General features: G+C 47.0%; 1 protein-coding gene across 4 annotated transcripts in view; it reads right to left on the minus strand.

Moving 5' to 3' along the window:
- Nucleotides 1-1,462: 1,462 nt before the first annotated feature.
- The window catches only part of RERE (arginine-glutamic acid dipeptide repeats), a 43,260-nt gene continuing 18,531 nt past the window's right edge, over nucleotides 1,463-26,191 (minus strand). Inside the window, exons 3-14 of one of the 4 annotated variants that reach the window (XR_013923268.1) lie at nucleotides 16,913-17,075; nucleotides 14,810-14,902; nucleotides 14,141-14,340; nucleotides 13,297-13,458; nucleotides 12,493-12,606; nucleotides 10,394-11,772; nucleotides 9,788-10,010; nucleotides 8,182-8,905; nucleotides 6,001-6,147; nucleotides 5,206-5,386; nucleotides 4,178-4,494; nucleotides 1,463-3,533 (exon numbers count right to left, since the gene is read on the minus strand). Coding sequence is in view for 3 of the 4 variants with exons in the window: in XM_080358823.1 (XP_080214949.1) it covers nucleotides 4,461-4,494; nucleotides 5,206-5,386; nucleotides 6,001-6,147; nucleotides 8,182-8,905; nucleotides 9,788-10,010; nucleotides 10,394-11,772; nucleotides 12,493-12,606; nucleotides 13,297-13,458; nucleotides 14,141-14,218 (3,042 nt within the window). In the remaining variant the exon portion in view is untranslated. Of the gene's footprint in view, nucleotides 4,495-5,205; nucleotides 5,387-6,000; nucleotides 6,148-8,181; nucleotides 8,906-9,787; nucleotides 10,011-10,393; nucleotides 11,773-12,492; nucleotides 12,607-13,296; nucleotides 13,459-14,140; nucleotides 14,341-14,809; nucleotides 14,903-15,453; nucleotides 15,553-16,912; nucleotides 17,076-26,191 lie in introns of those variants that run through there. The other 3 variants (XM_080358823.1, XM_080358824.1, XM_080358822.1) reach the window with 3 other exon arrangements.

Consider the following 26,191-nt stretch of genomic DNA (forward strand, 5'->3'; position numbering starts at 1 on the left):
AACAAAGCCGTTTTCAGCCTTTACCCTCGCAATGGCAAAGCATCATTAACACAAGACCACTAATGCAATAGGAACTATATTGTTCAATTCATGCAGTAATAAAAATCCTGTTTGGCCTTGTCCCTGTAGGGTTCAGCGTTTTAAGTGTGGAAATTTAGAACCTGTAGCAAGAAAGGGAAGGCGGCCTCACCCATCCAAGTTCTACATTAAGTACAAGGAATTAAAAAGCCAGAAGAAGTGTCAGAATAAATACCACAGCCCATGTTCAAGCCAGTCCCAGTAAAAAGCACTTTCAGAAGCTATTTCCAGTAGACAAGAACTGACCCTACAAAATGCCACAGGGTATAAATAGAGCAGCCTCTTCAAATATGCAGCTCCAAAGTCCCGTGCAATTTGTCATCAATACTTCTCTGTCTGCTTCGAGCACAAACACAGCTCCTCGCACTGAACTCAGCACTAATCAGCTTGAACTGCAGTCAGAGTCCCTCGCTATTTCTGAAAAACCATAGATGAAGAAAGCAAAGCAGAACCAGATCAAGAATGCAGCCTTCCCACCTCCCTTTTGACCAGACGTTTATTCTGTAAAATATTCGCCACCTCTCGCTATGCCATCGCAGCATTTCCCTGTGTTTTGGAGATGCTGATTATAATGAACTGCAAATATGGAACACTCAAGACAGCCAGCTCACACAAATACATTACAATCCCTCATAGATGGAGGACAGGGAGCCACTACAAATGTACACAAACAGCAAATTTCAGCTTTTCAGCAGGCAATGAACAGACAATGAGTTATTGTGTGTCTTCCTCTCTGCAATTATCTTCCCTTTGGAATGCATCTCTTGCCAGCTCTCTATCAGTCGTGTGTAGGACGACTCTAACAGCACAAAGTAACATCTCTTAGAAAATAAGATGCGTTAAAAACTCAGCTACTGGTGTATATATAGCATAGTATATCTCATTTCAAGCTTACAGTTCATGAGTCCTGATCTTTCTGCTCTTCTTTGGCTGATGCAAGGAAAGCTTATGAATACACTGAACTGCTGGTTTGTGCTCAGGCTGATGAATGGCTACAATATATTACCACTGTAAACAGAAATCCCCTGAGGTCAGGACAGCCAAAACATCCTTACACACTCATTCTTACCAATTTGATTGCTCAACTTATGGAAAAACACACCAAAGTTATGCAGTACGACCCTAGAGCACAAATGTACCCTGTGGATGCAGAATATACTCTGGAACTGGACGTGATTTTGGTGTTTTGTGTACTGTAAATTAAAAAAGAAATGACCTCAAGGAAAAAATAGAGACAGACAAGACAGCTTCGAGACAGACAAGATGGCCACGCCGGCATCCCGGATTATCCCAGGTAAAAAGAACTCTTTTCCCACTAACAACAATCAACAGACACATTTCGCTCGCAGGCAGGACCTGGCTGCTGTAGTGTAGCTTGGTTTTATTTATGTCCACAAATAGTTCGAAAAAATTACAAAATACTCAAATGGAGAGAACACAGAAGTCACGATTTTCTGGGTTTCTACTCTGTTTACACTGTGTTATCCCATGGCAAACTACTCATATATACATTAAGCTTCAAGATATATATAAATGTAGCAGTCAGAATGTACACTCTGCTTTAACGGTGCAGTGAAACAAGCTCAACCATGACAACATAGAACAAGAGAGACGTTTCAAAAACACTAAAGTAAAATTTAAAAAGAAACTTTGAAAACAGAGGAAAAATAAGAGAGATTTCTTAAAGAAAACCAACAGGTCTGGGTTGTTTTAACAGGGCATCAAACACCAAGATGGCTTCAGAAACCACTGCATGTAAAGTTGTAGTTAATCATTGCTCTAACATGGAAGAAATTCAGTGCTTATTTGCTGAATAACGTGAACAAAAAACTCCCACAAATTATCAGAATGCTTTTCTAAATTTAAAAATAAGAAAGAAAAAGCTGAATGAACTGCTTTTGAACAGACTGCAAACTTTAGCTGGAAAAAAAAAAGAGAGGACCATCGGAGGTAATTAGCTTTTCTTTTTTTTAATAAGAACTATAGTTAAAAATAACAGCAAAAGAGAAGGATCAGAAGAAATGGCTGAAGTGGCTGAACTCCCCCAAGCTCCCAAATTCCACACGGTAAAAACAAGGAGCGGAAGCTTAACTGAAATGTGCCTGATTCGACCTTTAAAGTCAAGCGAGGCACTCTCTCTGCTGAGCAGACTGCTCCCACTACCTGCCCACTGTTAGCAGAAGCAAAACCCACTTATTATTACTCAGAAGAAAACCATTTCACCTGATCACTGCGGACAGCAACTGACGGCTTTACCATCCTCAATTCTAGATTGACCTCACGCTTTCCAAATCTCAGTAATACTCACTAGCTGCTCCTCCTAACACAGTTCAAATAGAGCGGGTGCAACTGATTAAACGCTACTGCAGGTCTTTTGCACTGAGGAATCTGGAATGGAGGACAGAAAAAAAGGAAGATCAACATCAGGTGAAATAGGTCTCCTTCCTCTCCTATTGCCTTAAGCAGAGCTAGAGTACCCCGATGCATATTTTTAAATGGTAACTTCATGTTACTGACCGTCCGCCAGCGATCTTTGGGCACTGAGAGTGGTTTGAGACCGTGAGGTGGATGAAGCGCTGTGCGTGCCCTGCCTTCCATCAGATTATGGTTAACTACAAGCTTATCACGCGTGGCTCGGTACAGTCCTATGACACAACCATCACACGGAACAGTCTACAACAGCAGAGAGAGCACTCGTGAGTTGAGAGAGAGAATGGGGGGAACTTATGCACCAGCAGAATAAAAAACAGCCAGCGGATCAGATGTCCATCGGCTGCATCGCCTGCTGCTCTGGCAAAGAAAATCCATGGCAAAACAGTGAAAACAAATTCAAAATCTGCCTAGACAGTAAGCAGAGTTGTCTCCTAAATAATGCTCACTGGCCTGTGTATTCCTCTCCTTTAACCCTCCACATGGGAATCAGCCAACAGGAGTTATTCCGCAAGGACCTGGTGTGTTGGGAGTCAGTAAATGTTACTGTCCATATATCTAGTTAATTCTGAAGCGTTAAGTTCCTGAGATACAGAACACTGGTGGCAGTTAAAAAGTGTTTGCTTACAAAACCAAAACTAAAACAGTCAAAGAGAAAATACAGACTGGTCTTTGCAAAAGAACTTCAAGAATACTCAGCTGCCTATCCACGTTTCTTAAGAACATATTAAACCTAAGAGGCCAGAAAGAGCACGTCCTCCAAAAATATCTGCGTGCATACAAAATTCTGGCTGTGCTAGTTTGAGCCATGGAAAAGCTTAAAAAAGAGATTTTAGAACAGATTATTTCTTTGAGCTTTTGCCTAAAGTCTAAAACCAATGGAGTTAGATTAAGTTTCAAAAGGTCATAGGAAAGAGACGTATTATGGCCACATTGACAACGAACCCTTGACGGAGGCATCAAAAGGGGAAGCTGGTTCCAAGGGACACCTGGACTGCTGAGAAACCCAACTCCACAGAAAGCATCTGCAGAACAGAGAGATGTAACACTAACGAAAACCCCACGAACCCAAACGAGCCAAGAAACAGGAACAGAAACAGTCATTTGCAACGTTATCCCTGCAACTCCCTTTAATGCTTATTGTTGGTAACAAACCAAATTTCAAGCTTTTATCCATTTGAAATTATTGATACCCAGCGTCCCCTTTAATTAAAGGGATAATTATATATATATATTTTATTAAAAAATCAACTCTGTATTCTGTCAATACCAGGTAGGAATTCACAATTTGTGATGGTACTGAAAATCAAGATAAACATTTCTGGAGTTTTGTTTTGCTTTGTTTCTCCCCTCTACCCAAAAAAGTTATTTACAGACTTAAAAAGCCATGCTGCAGAACTGAGCTCTCTTTAAAATCATGAAGATTTCCTACAATGTATTAAAATAAAAGTAGATTTTAATTCTTATAGCACTTGCATTCAGAGCTTGTTATGTCACCTACTTGCAATCCTTGTTTTTTTTTTAATAGTATAGATGCATCAAGTGTCTCTTTACGCACAGTGACTCGTGTTGTGAACCTGATTCTAGCACCTACTCAAACCAAACTAGTAAGAAAAAGGAAAGAAAACAGGAAAACGAAAAAGAACAAAGAAGAACCAAAAAAAAAAACCAAGATTGCAGGAAGTTCTCTGAATATTCCACACAGTCCTGTATTTTCAATAGGCTTCTGAATACGTTGTCATGCAGGGAGACCCACACCAGTCTTGAGAAATCTTCTCTACAAATGAACACTATGCTGATAAGTCTCTACTTGTCGGGTGGTTGTTTTAAATATATAAAGAAATCTTTATAAGATATTCTTTTCCTTTTGTAGCTCTTATTGTATGTAAAAATGTTCTGCTCCTTCCCAAGGACTAGGGTTTCCACAGCCAGCATTACAAATAAATAATTTATTACAACTGTTTGTCGCCTTCTTTCTTCAGTCGACTGAAAGAGAAAGAAAAACTCATTTTAACAAAGCGAAGGAGGCGCCGTGACGCTTCAGAGACAACTCGCCTTCCTGCCAACCCCGTGGCTGTTTAATGTGCTGCTTCCTAAACATCCTCGCTCCCCACAGACACGGTGGCTTTTGTTTCTCCTTCTTGACATATTGCCAGCGGTCACTGCAAACAGGAGGTGAGGTGGTGGCCGAGCAGAGAACCACCCTATTATCCACACCATATACTCTGAACTCGCATGATTCATCCAGGCATTCTCAGCTGAGAATGCAGGATCTATATTATTCATGCATTTCATCTTCCTACTGTCTTTAGTAATTTCTTAAGATTTAGTGAACTCTTCCCCCTCTTCTCATTCATAAAGCTTTTATCCACCCTCCTCCACTGATCTCAAGAGAGATGTGGAAGCAGCAATCGTAGTATCATACTAAAAACACCAATCAGAGGTAATTCTGCAATGTAAGACTCAACTAGTTTACATCCTGTGCCAGTAATTTGGATGTGGGTTCCAATCTGCCCTATCACCTATGCTCAAATACGTCTTAGTAGAGCTTCACCATCCTCCATAACTGCGTGAGGCCAGTAACCCAGCCCCCAGTAAGAAAGGCAATAATTCGCAAGAAAAAAGACACAATGTGGAGAAAGACAAAGGGAGTTGTAGCACCCCTGAGCCCCCCAACGCCCTCACCGCGCCTCTCACCTGTAATAATCTTCCTGACTCGGTAGATGCCCGCCGTGCATGTGAGGATGGCCGTGCAACCACTGCTGCTCCATGGCCAGTCTCTGCAGCTCTGCTGACTGGGCGTGCATGGCCTGCAGCTGGTGGGCCGCTGACATGGGCGGTGGAATGGCACCGGGCAGGTCTCGCGGATACGGAGTACCTAGGAGAGAGTTGCTCGCTTTTATACACTTGTGAGGCCTGCAGAGAGTTCACAGAATCCCAGAATGTCGGGGTTGGGAGGGCCTTGAAAAGCTGATCCAGTGCAATCCCCCCATGGAGCAGGAACACCCAGATGAGGTTACACAGGAAGGTGTCCAGGCGGGTTGGAATGTCTGCACAGAAGGAGATTCCACAACCCCCCTGGGCAGCCTGGGCCAGGCTCTGCCACCCTCACTGAGAAGTTTCTTCTCATATTTAAGTGGAACCTCTTGTGTTCCAGTTTGAACCCATTGCCCCTTGTCCTATCACTGGTTGTCACCGAGAAGAGCCTGGCTCCATCCTCCTGACACTCACCCTTTAGATATCTGTAAACATTAATCAGGTCACCCCTCAGTCTCCTCTTGTCCAGCTCCAGAGCCCCAGCTCCCCCAGCCTTTCCTCACACGGGAGTTGTCCCATGCATCTTTCTTTTTCCTAAACCAACCAACCTCTGGCTGTAACCCAAGTCACAGCTCAACTCCTCTCCCAAGAAACACTAAGACCCAGAAGAAACGATAAAAGATGACAGTTGAGATCAACAGCCAACCTTCATAAAGGACCATAAAATGCTCTCACCAAAGACTGGATGTCGGAGCATTTCATGCTCGTGAGGTGGCTGCCCTAGCAATGGGTTGGGGATGGTCCCAGGAGGGTAGGGAAAACGTGCCAAATGGGGTCCAGCTGCTAAAGGATCCACCAGCGGGTGAACAGGTCCTGCTGAACCTTTAAAAGAAGGAAAGAAAGCAAGCAATCAACTGCTTTGGGAAGCACCGCTCACTGTTGGGAGATCAAACGCCCTGTTAGTCTTGAGCTGGATCGTCACTGGCCTAACTGGCATGTAATTACCAGGATCCAATCCAATCTGAAACCCACTTTTCTGTCTTCAAGTGACATCTGCTTACCAAACAATCTTAATTGTTCAAGCAACAACCCAGGGGCTTTCAGTTTCTACAGAAAAAAGAAATTCACAAAGGAATAGGGAAAAACAGCAAAGATGGTCAACATTTAGAAAAATTTCACCAAAACTCTCTCCTATTTCCCCTTTACACAAATAAAATTGAAGGATCCCTAGTGGCATTTAGTACAAAAGCATTTAAGCATCCTCCTGACTTTACCAATACTACCTGATGGCCAAAACGAAACCCTTTGTTTGCAAAAGATGACATTGTCACCACCCTGCAGATACCTGATGCCAATTTACCAATATGATGAAAAACGACACCGGCAAACCTGAAAAATACTTATTTATCAGCCTCTCTGCAATCTCAGCACGTTGAGCTGTTAGCAGACTGCAGAGGAACCACAAATGAGAGGAATACAGCTCCGGTAACAGAGCTGTCCCTCAGCTGCTATCTGAAACGTGTGGGCACGTTACACTCTGTTCAGAACTACCTGAAACATTCAGGAGCCCCTCACTGTATTGTAACCTGGCGGCCACGATTAAAGCCACATTACTTTTCAAATACAGTTAAGAGCCTTGACAATGAACTGACCTGGCTTTGTCTCTTGCTAGACTGAGTGACAATGCACTTGCCAGATTTTTGTCCAGAATAAATAACTGGGGAGCACCTGGACTTACCTGCTGACTTACCTGACAACAGAGTCCTTGTATAGACATGATCTATGACAAATTCCTCCTGCTATCAATGGGTTATGCAAACCTGCCTCAAACTGTGATTTGTGCAGCCTCAGATGGCAGGTTTAATGCTGATACTCAGCGCTATCATCTCCTCCCTGTAACCCACATCCTTAACGGTCTCACAAGACCCTGCTCGTTCCTTGCTACACAATCTGGCTCTGCAGCAGCACTCCAACTCCTTCCAAACTCCACAACACAGACATCCCAGCTCCGTTTAACGCGCACTGCTCCGAGGTGAAGTATGCTATATTTGCTCGCACAAACACCACATTTGCGGCCAGCTGCACCAGACGCTGCACTTCCAACTACTTGGACTTCTTCCTTCCTTCCTTAGCAGCTCCCGCACCTGATGCCTTGCTTGCTGTGCGCTCTCCAGTCTGCCACCAGAAAATCAGAACAATTCTGCTTCCAGACAAGTAACCGCTTCCAGAAGAGTAACCATGCAGCTTGCTTTAGAAATGAGCAAGGCATCAAGCCATTTTTGAGACTATTACATAGTTTGGGAAAAAGATTTCCACACATAAAAATACACTGGAGCTAAAAAGATGACAACCCCTCAATGTACATGGCTCTTGTGAGAATTGCGATAGAGAATTTCAGCTCAACTAAGGCCAGATGGTTGGCACGTCAAATGGCTGAAGAGATGAAGTGTTTCTCTCCTATTTTTTTCCAGCTCCTATATGGAAACACCAGTTTCAGCTCCTTACCAGCTATAACTCACACCGTAAGAGCCATTAGCAGTGTTAGCAGTTCCATGACAAATTCCCTTCACCCAGTGTATGCCAGACATCGCCATAAGCTGGTGCTCTAGGACACCAGTACTGAAAAAACCCAAACCACAAGAAAACAGCAAACCTTTTCCAGCGACAGCGTGCAGTGCCCATGAAAATCGCTGTACTGTCACCATCATTTATCACCGTTATTGGTCCACTCTCCCCCAAAAATAGTTTGCATTTCAGTTACCACAACCTTATACAGTACAAGTCACATCACATAAAAGGCAACAGGGATTTCGCTACTTGAATTCCAGAGTCGCAGGCTGCCCGTTTTGGGTAGATTCCTGCTAACAGCTCCCGAGAGAGGATCCCTGGGATCCTGGCCCCTTTCCCTGGGCTCACCTTGATGTAAGGGATCCTGCTGGTGTAGGTGTAAATGCGAGTGTATGTGCGAGTGTTGGTGATGGTGAGGTGTCACGTTGAACATCTGGAGCCGCGCCAAGGGGTCGTTTGTCAGCGACGCCATCCGCTCGGCGTGTATTCTCTCTGCCGCCAGTCTGTCAGGGTAGCTCATTTCAGGCCGTAACTGGGGGCCTGCCAGCGCGAGTCTCTCTCTTTCCAGGGGGTTCAAACCCGGGTGGAAGGAAGCAAACGGGTGAGGTCCTGCTGTTGGGGGAATAGTCAGAGCGCCGTGCCTGGCAAAATGCTCCATGGGGTTGGTAGCTGGGTGCAGTGCATCGAGCTCTGGGGGCTTCACCTCAAAGCCAGGTTTCATCCTCTCTCTCAACTCCCTTTCCCGGATTTCTCGCTCCCGGATTTCCCGTTCTCGCAGCTCTCGTTCCCGAATGGTGGGATCCACGTTGTAGAGGCCAGGCATGTGGTAGGCCAGCAGCGGATCGGTGGGGTTCAGGGGGACGAAGAAGGGATGATTGCGGTTTGTTGGTGACATGACATGAGGACGGGCGTATTCACTCAGTGTTCGTAAAGCGGGTGTATCTGGGCCGATGTAAGGCGGTACGGCAGCAATGGTCGTCGGGGGAGGTTCGAATGAAGGTCTCATGTGCGCTGGCCCGCTGAGCTGGGACTCTCCGAGACGACCCTCATGGGAGGAGCTGGATACCTTCTGCTGCACAGAACGGGGGAACTGAGGTTAGTTCAACTGGTCAACATGTCACAGCTACGGGCAACAGCTGCCACACATCCCCACAGACTGACGGTCCTGTCTGCAGCGTGTTCCTCCTCCCCACACTCACTTGTATCCTAAAACTTACTAAGCCCAAGGAAACTCATCTCTATGACGTGCAACACAACAAATCCCACTCCTGTCACATCAGGACTTCGCATCCTGCTCCCCCTTTTTGTACCAGAGCAGCACAGCACTTCTGAGGAGGGCAACAAGCACAGTTCACCCAAGCAATCGCCCAAGGATCCCTATCCCCAAACCAAAGTTCCCATACACGACACATCTCTTAATGGACAGATGCCATAACCTGATTTTTATAATCCTACAGAAACACGTCGCTATGATTCAGATCTCTGAAATGCACCACAGACTAGGAGGACTTCAGCACCTTCTTTTTCAGCATCAATAATGTTATTACCAACCTACCAATTCTGTGGGCCCGAAAGCAATCATTCCTTTCTGACAGGCCACAGGAAAAGGGATTAGTTGTACTGGCTCTTTATACCAAGACTGAAGTTTGGGTCTCCCCATGAAAATAAAGTTACGTGCCTTTCACTAAGTTTACTTTGAATTTACAAAGTCTTCAGATGCCCCTTTTCCAGCAGACAGCACTCTTGTGCCTGCACAGTAGCATGAGATACACAAAGGCATTAACTAAATCTGCACAGAGTGTTTTTCTACTGCAAGGAAACATAAATACTTGGCTTAGTTATCCCCAGCCGTGCTGGCTTCCCACACATCAGAAACAAACCACGAGTAGAAATTTTCCACTTCCTTCAAAGAGGAGAAAGTCGCAGGCAGGCTCTTCGCTACAAACACACGTACCGCAGCTCTTTCTGCTTCTCTTTCACGCTCCCGCTCCCTCTCTCTTTCCTTCTCTTTTTCTTTTTCTCTCTCCCTCTCTTCTCTGGCTTTCTGCTCCGCTTCCCTTTTGGCCTTTTCAATGGCCTCTTCTCTCTTCTTGGCCAGTTTTGATCCTGCCAGAGGCATGAAGTATAAGTCTGCTCTTGAGCATGAATTATAGCCACGGTCCAGGTGCTTATAGAACCTGAAAGAAACAACACACAAAGAGCTCAGTGCTGGGAAAGATGCAAGAACCTGGGATTCAAGAACTGTATGTCAGAAAAATAAAGTGTCACTCTACACTTTACAATGGCAACACTAGCTGCTTTGGAAGCCATGAGAAAATTAATTGTACCGTCTCAGTCCACAGACAAGCAGAGTATAAACCCCTCTTAAAATTACAAACTGCAATGCCCTGGCTGAAACAGCCCCATTCCAGCAAAAAAACAGAGCAAAATCATTCTAGAAAGAAAGGCGGCCGAGGTGCACGTGTAAAATACACCCAGCTCGCACAGGAGCTCATTTCTCGGCCTCTGGGAGCGTCCTGCTGCACCGAAAAACGGAGCACACCAAAGCAGCACCTCGTACCTGGCTGACTGACTGGCGTGACTCGGTGTATCCACCACGGTAGGTTCTGGGGAAGGACTTCTGGGTGGAGGGGGAGGGCTTTCTGGTTCCTCGGCTTCATCCGGGACTTCTTCTTTGATTTGGATGGGCGGTAGCGTGCAGGCTGTCACCACTGGCACGTTCCCACCAGAAGCCGCCGACGTGGAGACCGAGGTCTGCAGCGGGATGCCAGGCACAGCGGGCGGCGTGGACGTGGAGGGGCAGGACGGAGGGGTGATGGAAGGTGGCCCTCCGGGGACAAAGGGGTGCTGGGAAAATGGGGGCTGGGAGGATACCTGATGGAGTCCAGACGGGGGGTGATTAGCAGGGGGGGGAAGGCTCTGGCTCTGCGTCAGCACGGGAGGCTGGGCCGGCGAAGACTGCAGCGGCTGGCTTTGGGGCATCAGCTGCAGAGGAGGAGGGTGCGCAGATGGAGGGTGATGAGTCGAGAGGGAGCTCAGAGGTTTTAAAGCGGGTGGCGGAGGCAAGTTGGAGTTCATCGAGAACGGAGAAGGGCCGGAGAGATGAGGAGGGTGCTTGTGGGACGGAGCAGTGGGGAGCTGCGGGATGGGGGTGGTAGGGGGAGGTTTGATATGCGGCATGGCCATGGGCGCGGGGGGCAGCGGCTGCTCCCGCGGGGGCTGCGCCTGCTGCAGGGAGCCGCCGCTCGGCAGGACGGGCTGCGCGACCTGGAGAGCCGAGTGAGAATGGGACGGGGCTTGTGTCTGAAGGGGAACCTGAGCCTGAGATGACTGAGTGGGGAGGGAGAAGGGCTGGGAAGGAACAGGATGAGGCAGGAGGGGCTGAGCCTGCAGGCCGTGCGGGGCCGGCTGGGCCTGGCCGTGCAGCGCGGGCTGCGAGTGCGGCTGCGAGGAGGCCGGGGCGGGCTGGCTCTGCGGGACGCTCAGGGGCTGCAGCGGTGGGTGCGGCGAGGGGAGTCTCTGGGGGTGCAGAGCGGGGCCCTGCTGGATGTGGGAGTGCGGAGGCGGCGGCGCAGGGGCCTGGGGCTGCCCGGGGGGCTGGGATGCTGACGGCGAGACCTGCGGCGGGGCTGCAGTGGCGCTCGACGCCGGCGGCAGCGATGCTGGTAACTGGGCTGAGATGGGTGGCGTGGGAGGGGGAGCCTGGCCAGAAGCGCTCTGTGCCTGGAGCACTTGGGGCTGTGCCTGTAGCACTTGCTGTTGAGCGGATGAATCCGAGTCGCTCTCATTGTCTTGGGGGCTGGGGATGCTGGGGGACGTGCTCCGGTTGTCCTGGTCAATGTCCTTGGGATCGCTGCTCCCTTCGTCGTTGACGCTGCGGCTGTCGGAGCTCTCGCCTTCGCCCTCGCCCTCCGAGGGAGAGTTCGGCCGGCTGATCTCCTGCAGGGAGAGGGGGAACAACAACCAGCGCGCATGAGGAAACTGCACAGAGAACGGCACAGCATGCCGAAAGATGGAATCTATCACACGTGCTGTGCACACACAAGAGCAACTATCACCTTTTGAACCTCAGAGGTCTTAAAACTGCACGGGCAACATCAATATCCAATGGGAGGGAGCAAAGACAACAGGTGGCCCCGCCTGAGCAGGGCAGTGGGTTAGATGACGTCCATGTCCCTTCCAACCTCAACCATTCTGTGCTTGTGCCATACGGAAAGCTCAGTGCCAGATTTCCCAAACCCTGTGCGCAGAGTGAACCTGCTCAGTCCCATAGAGCTGAAAAGACATTCTGAAAGTACTTCAAACGAGCTCTGGGATCACTGCACTACGACAACTCCAGAGCTGGTCTTCCAACTTGCCACAGAAGAAGGCAATTTCCATTATTAAAAACAGGGAGGCAGCAGAAAAGAATCCAAGTGCACTCCTGTATAGTTGATATTGATATTAAAACAAAAAGGACTTCTGGACTTACCCTGCATCATTCCACTGTTTTGCAATATAAAGAACATATTATAATATGGGTCACTTTCCAGCCACAGATTAAGTTACAATTTGCTGTGGCTTAAATTGATTTCATGTTTTTGGTTTGTTAGCGGGTTTGCACGCCCTCCCACTCTCAAGCCAACCTCCTAAGTGAAAATATCCCTCCGTGGGACTCACTTGGGTTTTGGATTTTTTGGCGCTGGCCCTGTCGGGCTCCTCGGTGTCAGACACCGCCTTCTCCCGCTGCCTCTTGGGGTTCTTGAGAGGAGAAGAAACCTCTTCTTTTATCTTCTGCCACAAAGGAAGGAGAACGCAAGTTACCAGGGACGTAAATGCAAAAGTAAACTGAGCACATGCCAGTGGCACCATATTTAATACAAATAAACACAAAGAGTTCCTATGGAGCAATCTGACTTCTGCGGACAGAAACCCAAGGGTGGTTTGCACACCCACCCTGCACGCAATTCTGACACAAGCCAGAAGGAAAAAGGGACATCAAGTGCAGCCTTAAACAGACTGAACTGTCAGCTTGCTCTGAAAAATCAAACAAATATACTTCTCTTACTGGCTTTCTGTATGTAAGTTCCATTACTACATATTCATATTCCTTTGTAAAAAAAGATTAAGCATCGCTTAACAAAAAAAATCCCCCAAACTGTCTACTTGTCTGATCTATCCAGCATTTCTGATCTGCATTACTTCCATGAGCCTAATGCTTGCATTTGCATCCAAAAATCAAAGGATTACTGTGAGAGCAGTAAGGTTATGTGGGGATGCTTTAATGGTTTTTATCACTGCCCATCCTTATGTACAGGAACAAAGCATCACTCAGATGCACCATTATATTGTTTTTTGCTTATCCACACAAATAGGAATTTCTAGGTCACCTAGAGACTCCCTGACCCCCCAGAACATCATTTAGGTGACTGAAAAGCCTCAGGTGTCCAGTCCTAACACAACAGAAGAACGGGACAATTCTACCTTGGTGGATTTCTTCACCGAATCCGCTTTGCTGTCATTGCTGGAGGTGCTGGCGGCGCTGGGAGAGTTGCGGCCGCTGGAACGGATATCTTCGTTGATCGGCGAGGTTCTACCATCGGGGCTGGCTGGCTGCTTTTTCCGACCACTGCGTAGCGTAGACATCTGTTTGTTCAACAGAAAGAAAAGGGGGTCAGTTTGTGCAACCTCTTGGTTTTTCTGCCTTACCACAGGGTGCGGATGGAGCACTCCCCCTAAAAGCCTGAGAAATGGAAAACCAAGAGCATTCAACATTGCTACATTTTTTCCTTGCCTACTCAAAAACATCAAGTGCCAACTATTTTATTTAGTAGTGTCTGCTAGGAATGACAAAAAGACGTTCCAAGGCTGCTGCTGTTTGCATGCTACATTTTCTTTGTAAAAGGCACGCATGCACATCTGTAAGGAGATTTTCACTCCTGTAATACGAGGAGAGCACATGAATAGCGTTTAATTTTTTAAAAGCCTTCCTTTAAAATAAGCCGAAGGGCTTGTCTCTGACGGGATCCACCTGGAATGACACAGACGAGCACAAAACCTGGAACGACACCCTGGTCAAGTGCCCCCTTCTGATGACGGTCCATTGCCCATCAGTAAACACATAGAAATAACACATTTGACTTGCAGAAGAGACATTCCAGCTCCTTTTTCAGCAGCAAGCCCAAGCTCTGCGAATCCCACACACACAAGCAGCAGCAGGCACGCACCACGGCAAACAAGCAAGATGGAGAAAGTGTCATTCTAGACTTTTGACACTTCTAGACGACGCTTCTTTACAGGAGAAGCTGCATTGCAAGGGTTAGCCTACCGAGCCTCGACTCCGCCTTGTCCTCATGCTATGCTTTCCACTGAGTCCATCATCTTCCTCTTTGACGGGCTTAAACATAAAGGGTGGAGGGTCCACGGGCTTCTCGATGGGCGGCAGCTCTCCGTACTTTTTGAAGTGAATGCGACAATCGGTGCACAGCAGAATGTTCTCCCGTCCGCCGTGGTGCCAGTCCTTGGAGGCTGGGGGCAGAAAAAGCAACAGCTATTATTCCCCTGAGCTCTGGGGTTTCTTAAGTGAACTGAGCTACACATTCCTCATTTCCTTCCCTATTTTTGGGCTCGCGCTTCCATGCACTGCCCAAATCTCAGCCAACCTTCAGCAACGAGGCAGAAGAGATGTGGTGCAGCGTAAACAAGTTTTACGTGTGACAGTCACAGTCCAATATCGATTTGTTGTATCACAAATGGATTATATATATTACATAGATTTTTTTTTTCCCGTATAAATGTCTAACCTCTCAGGATTCTCCTTTGTCACTGCAACATTAATTTGCGATGGCAAAGCATGATTAACCCCGCTGGGAACGCTGCATTTTAGCTGATTCAACCCCACATATTTTTGAGCAGCTGTGCGTGTACACGAACTGCTCTTGCTTGAATGAACCGGCACTGAACGGGAGAGAAACGCAGGAGGGGATGGGGCACGTACTGGTGGTGAAGCAGTGACGACAGGCGTAGCCCTTCAGCTCCTGCTCGCTGTCCTCGCTGTCAAAGTCATCTTCACTGGCCGAGCTCAGGTCCACTGGACATGGAAAGAACAAGGGGACAAGATGAAAATGAGAAATAAACTCAGCAGGATTTCATCTTTCCTCTTACTTCGCTAAAATAACCATTAATAACAGTTCTTCCGTACATTTTGTGACTTCCTACAACCACCTTCCCTTGGACGGCCGTTATTTCCCATTCTGCAGACCAAGCAAGGCCAGGCCTGATCGCTGTTCTGACTAACGGAGCATTCCGGGAACGCACCGATACAATCAGCAGAACTCCTCATTCACTACATGGTACTTTTCCAATTAAGTTGTTGTTCAAACACCATTCATGCACAATTTTCAAGAGAAATGGGGTTTATCTCTAGAACCTGGTGAAGCTTAAATCCTCTACACCTAAATACCACTTTACTGGATCCCACAGACAGATCCTGTGGTGGCTTTTCTGGTTTTCATGTGTTTCCAGACCGTCCCCTGAAGCAGATGGCGTTGGCTGCTACGCTCTGCTAGACAGTAGCTTTATTTAGCCCAGGAGCTCCATGTGTTTTGTGGGTGGAAGAAACAATGCTTGCATATAACTTACGTCTTTGAAAAACACGTTGTGATTCTTTTGGATGAGAGATACTACAAGGATACTACCAGCTTTCTGTTCCTCGGTGCAAGCCTCTGTAAGAGGTTTAACCTGTGGCAAACTTACATTTCACAAAGAGAATATGGAAAGGGTCACTATCCCTTTGGGGCAAGCAGTATACAGCAAATTCACCCATTACAAGGCTGTGAGCTAAAAAGCACCATCTGAACCACTGAAAACTTGCAGACATTGCAAAAACGGTATCTTATCTTCTAAAAACAACTCGGGAGTAAATCCTTTCTTGTTGTGAGCACTGCATTCTTCCAGCACCACCGCTATAAATTCACAGCATAACAGGTCTATAAATTGCCACAAGCAGAAAGCTCTGTGGCTTCTTTTGTTCACATCTTCAATTAGAAGAGAAGTCCTTGATGCAAGAATGCTGGTTTTCTGAAGGTTCCAAGGGAGTATTTTGTAATACATGTAGGTTTTAGAGAGGGAGGGATTCCGCTGTACTTGCCATTAGCGTTTGTCCGCAACCCATTACCCCTCAAATTAACACAGGCTCCCATTTAATAACAGTAGCTGCTAGCGCTACCATAATTTCTACATTAATGCTTGCAGGTGTTTAAAACTGACACCAGCCTAGAACTGGCTTTCTTTTACTAAACTGATCTTTATTCTCATCCTGATGTGGGATCCAGACAGACGGGTCCTTCCAGCCACGCGCTCTCGAAGTGCTGAGTGTCTTGGACTGAGCTGAGCTCCGTACTCCTTGTGCACACAGAAATCGGCAATAAATCCTACCGATTTCAGCAAGGAAAAGCTAATAGTCCTTCCTTACTACCTCACTCCCTCTCCAGAATTCTGCCCTGCCTGCCCACCACGTGAATAAGATTCTGACAGCGCCTCTGCTTCAGAAGGCAGGTGAAACGTGCTGGGTTTAGCGTGTCTGTATGGATGTTACTGATGATAACCATTGCACTGCAGCACCGTCTCGCTGCTTTGGGTAATTATTCTTTGTTTAGATGCTTCTGCTTCGGTCGTGGTCCAAGTTCTTCCAAGCAGCATTAAGATCCGAGCGCTGGCTGCAGCTCAGCCTGAGATCAAGCAGAAGGTGCCGGTCAAGTAAGGATGCAAAGACCTTCCCCCAAAGGGATGAGGGTCTTGTTCTTTTTCTCATTACTGCAATAAGCCTGGAGAAAATACAACACAAACCCAAGAACAGCGCAGGGAGGTTCAGTGCCAGGGCCGCGTTTCCACCCTGCCAGGATGCTTTTATGTTTAAGAAGCACAGAAAGCGCTTGGTGATCAAAGACATCTACCACATTCCAGCATAACGGGGCAGAACACGAGAGGGCAACAGCCTGAACTCCGTGTCCTCGCTCCGTCCACGTGGAGCTTCAGCACCGTTACTGTTGCTCCCTGCATCTAAACAGCGATAAACGCGCTGCTTGCGGCTCCCACTTACAGAATTCACTGGAGGGGGGTCTGGAGGGAGTGTTGACTGGAGTGGAAGCCGTTCGGGTTTTAATCCTCCGAAACACAGCCTGTCTTCGATGCCGACGGTGGGCTCGAGAACTTGCTGCTTCAGGGGTTTTCTTCCAATAGTAATAGAAGGTGATTAGTTCTCCCTGCGAATACAGAAGGAGTATGTTAGAGGGGCGTGCAAACCCGACTCGTCAGCTTTTTTCCTCCCGTTTGCGTGTATTTTTGCAGGAAGCTTCGTGATGTATTTCAGGCAGACAAAAGAATTCTTTAGATAAGGCAGGAAAAATAATCCTGGTTATTTTTTGTTTGCTTTTGCAGGGGAGGAACACAAGTACATAAATGCCTTGTCACTCCTCCCATGGAAAAGACCAGAGGTTGGGTAGAACTGCTCAGGATTCTCGGGTGTTTACAGAAAGAACGAGGATCAATTCAAACCGATACTGCCATGTCGACAACCTACATTCCGCAGACAGACATTTGTTAGCATTCCTGTTTAAGAAGCCGAAAGTTAGAATAAAAACATGTTCAACAAGAAGTCTATAACCATAACTCAACCCTACTACGGTGAATTGTGCTTTAATTTGAATATATATGCCCACATCTAAATTAATTAAGCAGTTAAAAGAGTACACCTAGAGAAATGAGTGATAATTTCACAGCATAATGAATCTGGCTTACAGTCAAAAAGCGGAGCAGCTGCCATTGGAAGTAGCGGATGTAACGCCGCACCGAAGAACAGCATGTGGTTTTAATCTCTTTTCTCTTACTTTGAAACCCCATCATTTCCTGGCGACTTGTCTGCCTCTAAGGTAAAAGGTGTTGCTGCTTTCAAGTCGCAAGAGGAAAATAATGGAGAAGTTCTAACCAGCCCCTTGAAAAATCAACATGAGAACAAACATACCTGAATTACCCACAAAAAGGCCTCCTTTGAACTGCGTTTTATGTGATCAAACAGCACAGCCCCAGCCCGCTCCCTCGCAGGGAAATCCTGCAGCCTGTGCTCGGGGCACATCACTCAAGTCGAGTCTAATAAAGACACACCCTTAATCCAAACTCTCCCAAGGGCCTGGAACAAGCAATTACAGCCCTGACTAACATCTGTACCACTGCAACACTTGAAAGACAAAAGGAGGATGTTGTTCTAGACATTAACTGCTGACATTTAAGACGTGAATTTTACCAATGCCTGATTTAAAAACAGAAACAGCAGGAAGAGAACATAACCACAACTTTGATTCCTGGCGATAGACAGAATAAATGCATTTTTAATCGGCGCTGCTATAGACTGGGATTGATGGGACTGATCTCCAGCACAGGCCCCAACCATGTTCACACCAAACTGTATTTGGAGCGACACTTGGTGAGGAGGAGGAGACGCGGGCAAAATTAATCGTTACCTGTAACTGTTGATTCTGAAGGACAAACGCCCTATTAAAGGAAAAATTATACATATACAAAACTCTTTCCTGAGGATAATCTAAACCTAAAACGGGTGCAGGCTGGCGATGAGCATTTAAGCCATGTCAGACCTGGGAAGAACACGGAGCTGTGCCCCCAGCACCCTGCTCTGCTGCCGCCTGTTCAACTGCACGTGTTTGCTTTAGAAATAACATTCGACTTGGAGTCCATTAAGCGGGTTCAAAGTCCATCCAGCGCGACTGTTTGTCAAGCTGCGGGTCTGGCCGCTGCCCAGGGGCACCCAGAGCTCTGCAGAAAGGCCTGGCAGCGCTTGTCAGAGGTGGAAAGTGTCCTGCAAATGAAACTAACACCACTTTTGACTTATAAATTCATTTATATCCAGTCTGAGGTGTCAGTAAATCCCATGTCTCTATGGCAGTGAATTGACGGGGCCTCTGACACGTGGCAACAGAGCGCACACCGATCTGTCCTCCTCCCATCATAAAACAGCAATCGGGAACATCTCTGAGCTCTGTTTACACATCGCAAGGTCCCAAGGGAAGTTTAACAACTTATACATGCGCTACCAGACTTTTAAAAAATAAATGGTGTATATTCATAAATAATAAGCTCATGATCATAATGCTTTTTTTCCCCTGAGACCCTCTGGAAACTTGAGTCTCAACTGCATGGAGGTCAAGATTAAACCAATTTATTTAACAACTAGCCTTACCCCGCCTATCAAATCTGGATGTATTAACAGGATTGGAGAATATTCTGTGAAATACAGAAGATAAATTCAGGGTGAGACTGCACAGGGTTGTGACTTGGTAACTTTCTGATAAAAACAGATAAGTAAAACTCAGAGAGGAGTATCCACAGAGAACGTTAATGTTTTATATGTGCACGCAGGTTAGGCACATATTACACCGGAAAAATTCCATGCCAGGTCTTGTTAGCTGCCTGGCTATCTAATATTATATTGTCTACCTAAGGGATTAAACGCTGGAGAGGGGTGAGTGGAAGGATTAGCAGCAGCGCGGTGCTGCCTGCACGGGGGGCAGGAGCTGCAGCACAAAGGAGTAACTCAGAAAAGCTCTGGTTCTACAAACAGGGAGTAAAAGCCGCTTCCAGCTTCACTGCGAGCAAAGTCAAATGAACTTTAATCAAACATGCACAGTGTGCGCTGCCAAAACCCATCGCACATAAATTCAGGGAACAAAAGCCGCTGCAGAAATCAATAGCCTACTGAAACATTAACACAGGCACGCATTGATCAAAAGGCCCTTTTACAAAAGGCAGCCTTGCAAATTAGCCGCTGGTTTTGCTTGCAAGCAAACAGAAAAGCACGAACGCTGCTGACATGAATGGCCTGTAATGATCATTTTGTTCCTGGTGATCTCAGCTCACCGCAAGGTCTCGCAGTCAACACGTCCCACATCCCCGCACCGCCCGCGAGCCGGCGCTGAGAGCCGCTGCTCTCCATCCGGTTGTCTGGGCAGCGGTTCTACACCCGGGGAACAGCCCTGACCTCGCAACCTGAAACACACTGTGTGTCTCCGGTCAAGCTTTTCATGCCAGGAACTGGGTATTGCTGGTGATGTGAGCGCTAAAATCACACCAGATAAAGCGGACTGAACATCCCTCATTGCGTCATTATACTCACTCAACTTAAGAGTGACATCCCCCTCATTTCCAGAGGTAAATCAGGGAAGGGGTGAGAGCACGGAGGGCTCTGGCGGGTAGAAATGAAACTCAGGGCTCACAAGCCAAGCCCAGGGAGGGCTGAACCTGCTGCTCCAACACTGACCTTGCTGGTCGCTCTCTAACCCAGCGCCACCTTTCCACCTGCTCTGCCGCTACTGGAGTTTCTGCCAGACGGAGGGGATATGTTCTCTGCTAAAAAGCGTGGTTCAGCTTTCATCAATTCTAAAATACATCCAGAGCTCACAACTCCTCCAATCTCTCGCCTTCTCCTGCCAAGGCCATTTCACCCCGCGGTGTAGGTACATAGAAATGAGTCACGCTTCATCTCCTCCGAGCCCTGTTGCAGGGATTATTTGTACAGAGAAGGAAATGGTTCAGATCCCATCCTGCAGGAGGACGCAGCCCTGAGACGTCCTCTGCAGTTCAGTTCAGTGTCCAGGTGCCCACCAGCCCCATCCTCCCGCACCCAGCACAGCCACCTGCATTCATTAGATTATTTCCTCGGCATGTGGCATCTTTCTCTTCCTTCTCCCACCGTTTTCACCCACTGCCCTCACCCATATTTTTTCCCCGAAACACCAAGACAAGCCTCACTAACTCCTCCATACCCTCACCAAACTAACTCCAGCGCCAGCAAGCGCTGCGTGCCCTGGTTTCTCACTCCTTATCAGCAGTTTTCAAATGTAAAATACACAATACAAGCTGTGCCCCGTGTTTGTGCTTCGTCTTGCCTTAGGTAAACAAAGGATTAACGCTGCGTTTCTGGATTTGAGAGGTTCTGACAGCCCTGCCGCTCCCATGGAAGCCAATCACACAAACACATCAGCTCACCCTCAAGTATCTGTTATGGTATAACAGAGAGAGCAAACATAATAATTGCTGTTTAATTTCCCCAGAGCCTCGCTCTGCCAGGGAAAAATATAAAATCATGGGGGAGGAGGAATAGCTTTACAGTAATTAAACAGAAAAGGTAAATGACAACTCTCTTCAATGGCTGTAAAGCAGCCGTGGCAGAGCGGAGGGAACAGATTGTCCAGCCGTGGTCTTAATGAATTCACAATCTCTCTGGAATGCATCAAGATTTTATTAAGTCAACTCAATTTAGCTCAAGTCCTGTGGTAAAAACACTGTTCCCAGCATCTCCCTGAATCCCCCGGGTTCACCAGTCCTGGTTACAGTACCTGCCCAAGCGCTGAGGGTACATCAAGAAAGTGGACTATACAGGCGGAGTTTTGTGCCATAGGTTTACGGTACGCAGCTCCAGTACAGGCCAGCGGATCGCTGGCTGTCACCGCCAGGCTGATGCTACACAACCCAGAATATTGGCATACGCTGCTAAGATTGGGAGAAAAAATGCAGGTTTTGGTCCCGCCCGTCACGAACATCCGCAAACCCAGGAGCTGCCAACACAAGAGGTGCAGATGTGTGCAAAGAGGCAGCAAACCCGCTGCCCTCCCAAACGGGACGGGGGACGAGAGCAACGCGTGGGTGCTGCTTATTACGAGCCAGAAAAGGCAGAACTCTCGTCTTGCTCTAAAGAAGGTAAAGTATTGAAAAACTGCAGCAGGGAAGAGAAAGACCAGCTGTGAGCAGCTCCCCAGAGCTGAGCTCAGGCATCCTCACAATTTTAAGCTTGGTCTATGTGCCTCTGCCAACTCTGACAAACAGGTTTGCATACGCTCTAATTAAGCAATAAGTCTCAGCAGCTCGTTCAGCAGCACTGATTAACGTCCACCTTGGGTGCACGGGAACACTGCATAACCTAAAACATTACTGAAATTTTAAGAGAGGCTTTTATAAACCAAGCAATATTTTACTAACGCTACAAAAACAGCACATTAAAAACTGCGGGATGCTCTCTACGGAACATCCTGCAGGTCCCTCAGTTCTCTGGCATACTTTCAAAGTATCGGCGTTTTATCTCACAGTTCCTCTCGCCATTTATCACCTTTTGGATGGCAATACAGCCTTCCCTGCCTGGTCTCTGCTAAGAGCTCTACCTACAATTTTAGGAGAAGATTTGCTGTCCTAATCCTCTGCTCCCTTGTTCTGCAAACAGCACGGTCAAGCGGTCGGTTTTTCATGTGAAACTCCTGGCAAACAGGCTGCCCAAGTGGGAAGCAGAAGATGGGCTGGTATGTTAGAACCCAGCCTAACTCCTCGGCTTTTTACACTGTCACTTCGCCCCACGCACAGAACAGCCACCGAATTGCCTGGGAACCCAGCTGAGGCTCCATCTGTATCTTCTGCAGTTCTGTTGCGGAAAAAACCTGCAATCGGGTACAACTTGATGTCTTGTGATTGTTTCTGCTAAGTGAGCGCTGCCTACCTGCTCGGGCCTCCACAGACCAAGGGAGACCGAGCTCCCACCTCCTACCAGTTACGCTTTTGTTCAGACGTTCCCCAAACACGTAGATCACTTCCGTAAAGAAAGAACGACACCAGGACATGAATTATCTCCCATTTGAAACAAACATTTATCTGCAGGAACACGGTAACACTCGACCATCCTTCAGTATCTTCCGTCTGAGGACAAAATCAATAAAGTATTTACCAATTAAGTCTCAGCGCATCCCTTTTTAAGTTTCATGGGCTATAGAAACAAAGAGACAGAAGATTTATAAATTGGCCAAGATCAATCCTGCGCGAGAAGTACAATTGTACTGATTAACCTCAAACCACGCGAACAGTGACAGCCAGGCTCTAAAATCCCTTCATCACTCAAAGCCAGGCCTATGGGACAGGCTGATCCGGCCTTGTTAAGCACGCGCTGCCTGACTGTTCCCCAACGATTCCGCTTTGCTTCTGCCCTCAAGAAAAAACCCTTTTGCTTTTCAGCTGGATATTCTTGTTTCACTCCTACCACTTGATTCTATGTCCTTGGCAAACCACAAGGGAATCTAAATGTTATTGTCCAGAGCCAGAAAAAACGCCAGTAACATGTCTCTGTGCCACATCGAACTCACTATTTTCATGTAGTTCCTTTGCTCGCTTCTCTGAGTGCTGGTAATTAAGGCTGCATATACTGGTAGGAAATAAGATAAATATCATAGGGCTTACCCTTGCTATCTGCTCTACGAGAACACTGTTGTTTTCCATTTGTAGGGATGTAAGCTCTAACAGCTCTGCAAACCCAACACAGGGTAAGCCAGCGCGTGGTCTTAAGCCTCAGCCACGCTCAGAGCTGCTGACCCTCTCCTCTCTCCAGCTGCACGTCACGCCAGAGCGAAAAGAAAGCTTTTGTAATTAAGGCTTCCTCCTCCAGAGACTCCTCTTTGTTAATCAACAGTTTCTAATCCCCAGAGGAACTCCCAGACTGTTGGCTGCATCCGTTATTAATTATGAGAGCTGAGCTTTAATAGTGTCAGTTCCAGTTCCCCAGGACTGCGGCACCGCCCCCAGTGCCACCAGGTACACCCCACGGGGACTGATCCACCCACAGGTTATCGAAACACTGGAAGAGTTAAGAGCCTGCTTGCCTTATATGCATTTGTCAAGCGTTTATTTTCCCCTTTGCCACTCACGACATCTCCATTTGAGGTTGGAAATCCTCTCTGCCTGTCGAGGCACAGATCGCAGGTTCCGTCCAACCCGCTGTTCCACATCCATTTGTTCTCCCTGGCAAACGCAAATATTCCGCCTTTCCCCCTTTTTTCCCCCTTTCGCTTACACCTCGATGCCCACAGCGCTGCCCGTCACCAAAGGCGCGTTGGCCAGGTCAATGGGAGCCAGGGCAGCTCCGATGAGCAGAGATGAAATGCTTTTGTCGAGATGGAAGAAACTCCTATTTTCTTGAGCCAGCGACGCTTTCATTCCAGTTTACAACCCACATCAAAGCCCGTGGGTTCGGGTTCACAGCTGTTCCACGCAGCATCTTTCCCTGCCAGCCTCTTGGTAACTATGAGTTCTAACCTTGGAGTTCACCCATCAGGGCAAAAAGGAGAGGGGGATAAATACCCAGATAAATTAAACGCGTGGTATTCAGAAAAGCCTTCAGAGCAGACCCACTGTATCCCGCACTGGGTCATGTCTTTTCCCCCTCACGTACGCTTTTCCATCAGCTCTGTTGACAGCCAAAATTTAGCAGCACAATGCAAGGAATAGGATTTTCTCAATGAAGGTGCCAAGCACTGATACATCATCCCTTTAACTGCACTTTCTCTTTGTACCAGTTCAATAATGACATTTCTCAGTGGCATATTGCTGGAGTTCGGGTGTGGGACAAAAACCCATTTCACCGGCTACATCACAATATAATACATCACATTTTCACTATTTAAAGCAAAGGTATGGGTGGCAGTTCGCGTGGGTGTGTATTTGAGCGAGAAGCCATAAGGCGGTTAAAACCACCGCACTCCACCCCGTAAACATTTTTCTATTTATCTGCCCTTCATTACATGCACAATCTTATTATCTCTGCACGTCCTCAAAGCGACAGCCGTCAGGGTCACCCTATAAAATATACATCGGCAATGTTACATTTAATGACTGGAGCGAGAAGGAAAATGAAAGATGGGAGGAGCGGAATACCGCAGGATGGTTTAGGGGATCATCAGTTACATCGATGCGTTTCCTGAGGTGATAATTGAATGACAGCGGCTGGGGGAAAATCCATTTTTGAGCTTGGAAAAGGACTGTTAAGGAAAAGCTGTTTTGGTACTGGCAGCAAGAATGGCTGCCGGAAAATGAAAAAGGTCCTTTCAGCCCCACCAGCTCCTCTATTTTATGGATTTTACACAGGGGCTGGAAATTGTATCAAGTACAATTCAAACCAAGCAAAAAACCTGACAGGCTTTGGTAATTTCATCCCCAACTAAACTACTTTCTGTTGTGGTTTGCATGGCAACTTTAATTAATTGTAATGAAAGGCTAATTCGTGTATGTGCATGTGTGTGTAGACAGTGACATTGCAAACACAAGGACAGCAGCATTTTCTACTTTCATCATTTCCATTGAAGCAAAGTATTAAAAATTTAACTCTACTATTCGCAGGGAACTCAATCCCGCGTTCCAGTAAGGTACACACGTGCTCATTTGTCTAAAGCTGCACAACTGAAATTAGGCTCGCAATTATTAAACATGTTTTACTTCCTTAGAAATAGTCTTATTATTGCATGATGAAAATCTTACAAACACAATCAAACTGTAATTACCATTTCCCGCGTTATAATTGTCAGCCTTATTTGTTCCGTTAGCCGACTAGTTCGCAGCAATAATGCAGGTTGGTATTTAACACAAACACCTTGTCACTTGGAATCAATCCCTGCGTCACTGATCTGGAGTCACACCGACCCGAACCAAAGGGATGATCCACAATACCGAACTGAAGCTCAGCAGAAGCAGAAAGGTTTGTTCTCACTAGCACGTTATATCAAACTCCCTCGTGCTTTCCCTCAGTTAAGTTAGAATATTATTTGGAACATTACCAGGTTCCAAATCAAATGTGACTCTTGCCATATTCTGTTATTGGCGTCTGACATTATTCTCAATAGGAGTTTGTTCCCATGATGCCAGGTAGGGGGTATTTTCCCCTTACCCCTTTGGTGACTGTTTTAGCCCCTGTGCTCTGCAATCCTGTTCCTGAGACATACCGCAAAAACAAGGAAATAAACCACTCAACTAAATAAACCAATGGAAATTCTCACCGTTTGATCAGATTTCCCTGTTTTAACAGCGAAAGAGCAGCTAAAAGCTGCGCAAGCCATTTATTTCTCCAATGTTAGACCCCGCAACTTCTTTACTGAAATACAGAAATAAGAGCTGAAGGTCCGGTTAGTTGTGAGACCATCGCGGCACCGCGGCGGCGCCTGAGCTGTGTGCGCTGACCTGCATTCCGCACCCCACCGAACACATGGCTTTGCTTTTCCAAGCACATCTGGGATGGATCACGCAAAGCCTGGCTTGTCAAATGTCTGTATTATCTTCTCCGACACGCAGCTTCCTCCCTCTGCAGCTCACGACCTATGGGGGAGCTGTCGAGTTTTAGTAGTTTGTCATAAAAGTGATGTTAAAACCGGCAGCATTCGGGAAACGTTCAAAATTACACAAGGAGGCAAATTCCATAAAATAACTCGGACTGCTAATGAGGAAAGCGGAGATGCAACCACCTGGAAACAAAAACTTGCCATCCCTTTTTATTGCAGCCCGTCTCAAA

The sequence above is a fragment of the Nesoenas mayeri genome, assembly GCF_963082525.1.
Source record: "Nesoenas mayeri genome assembly, chromosome: 24".
Lineage (NCBI taxonomy): Eukaryota > Metazoa > Chordata > Aves > Columbiformes > Columbidae > Nesoenas > Nesoenas mayeri.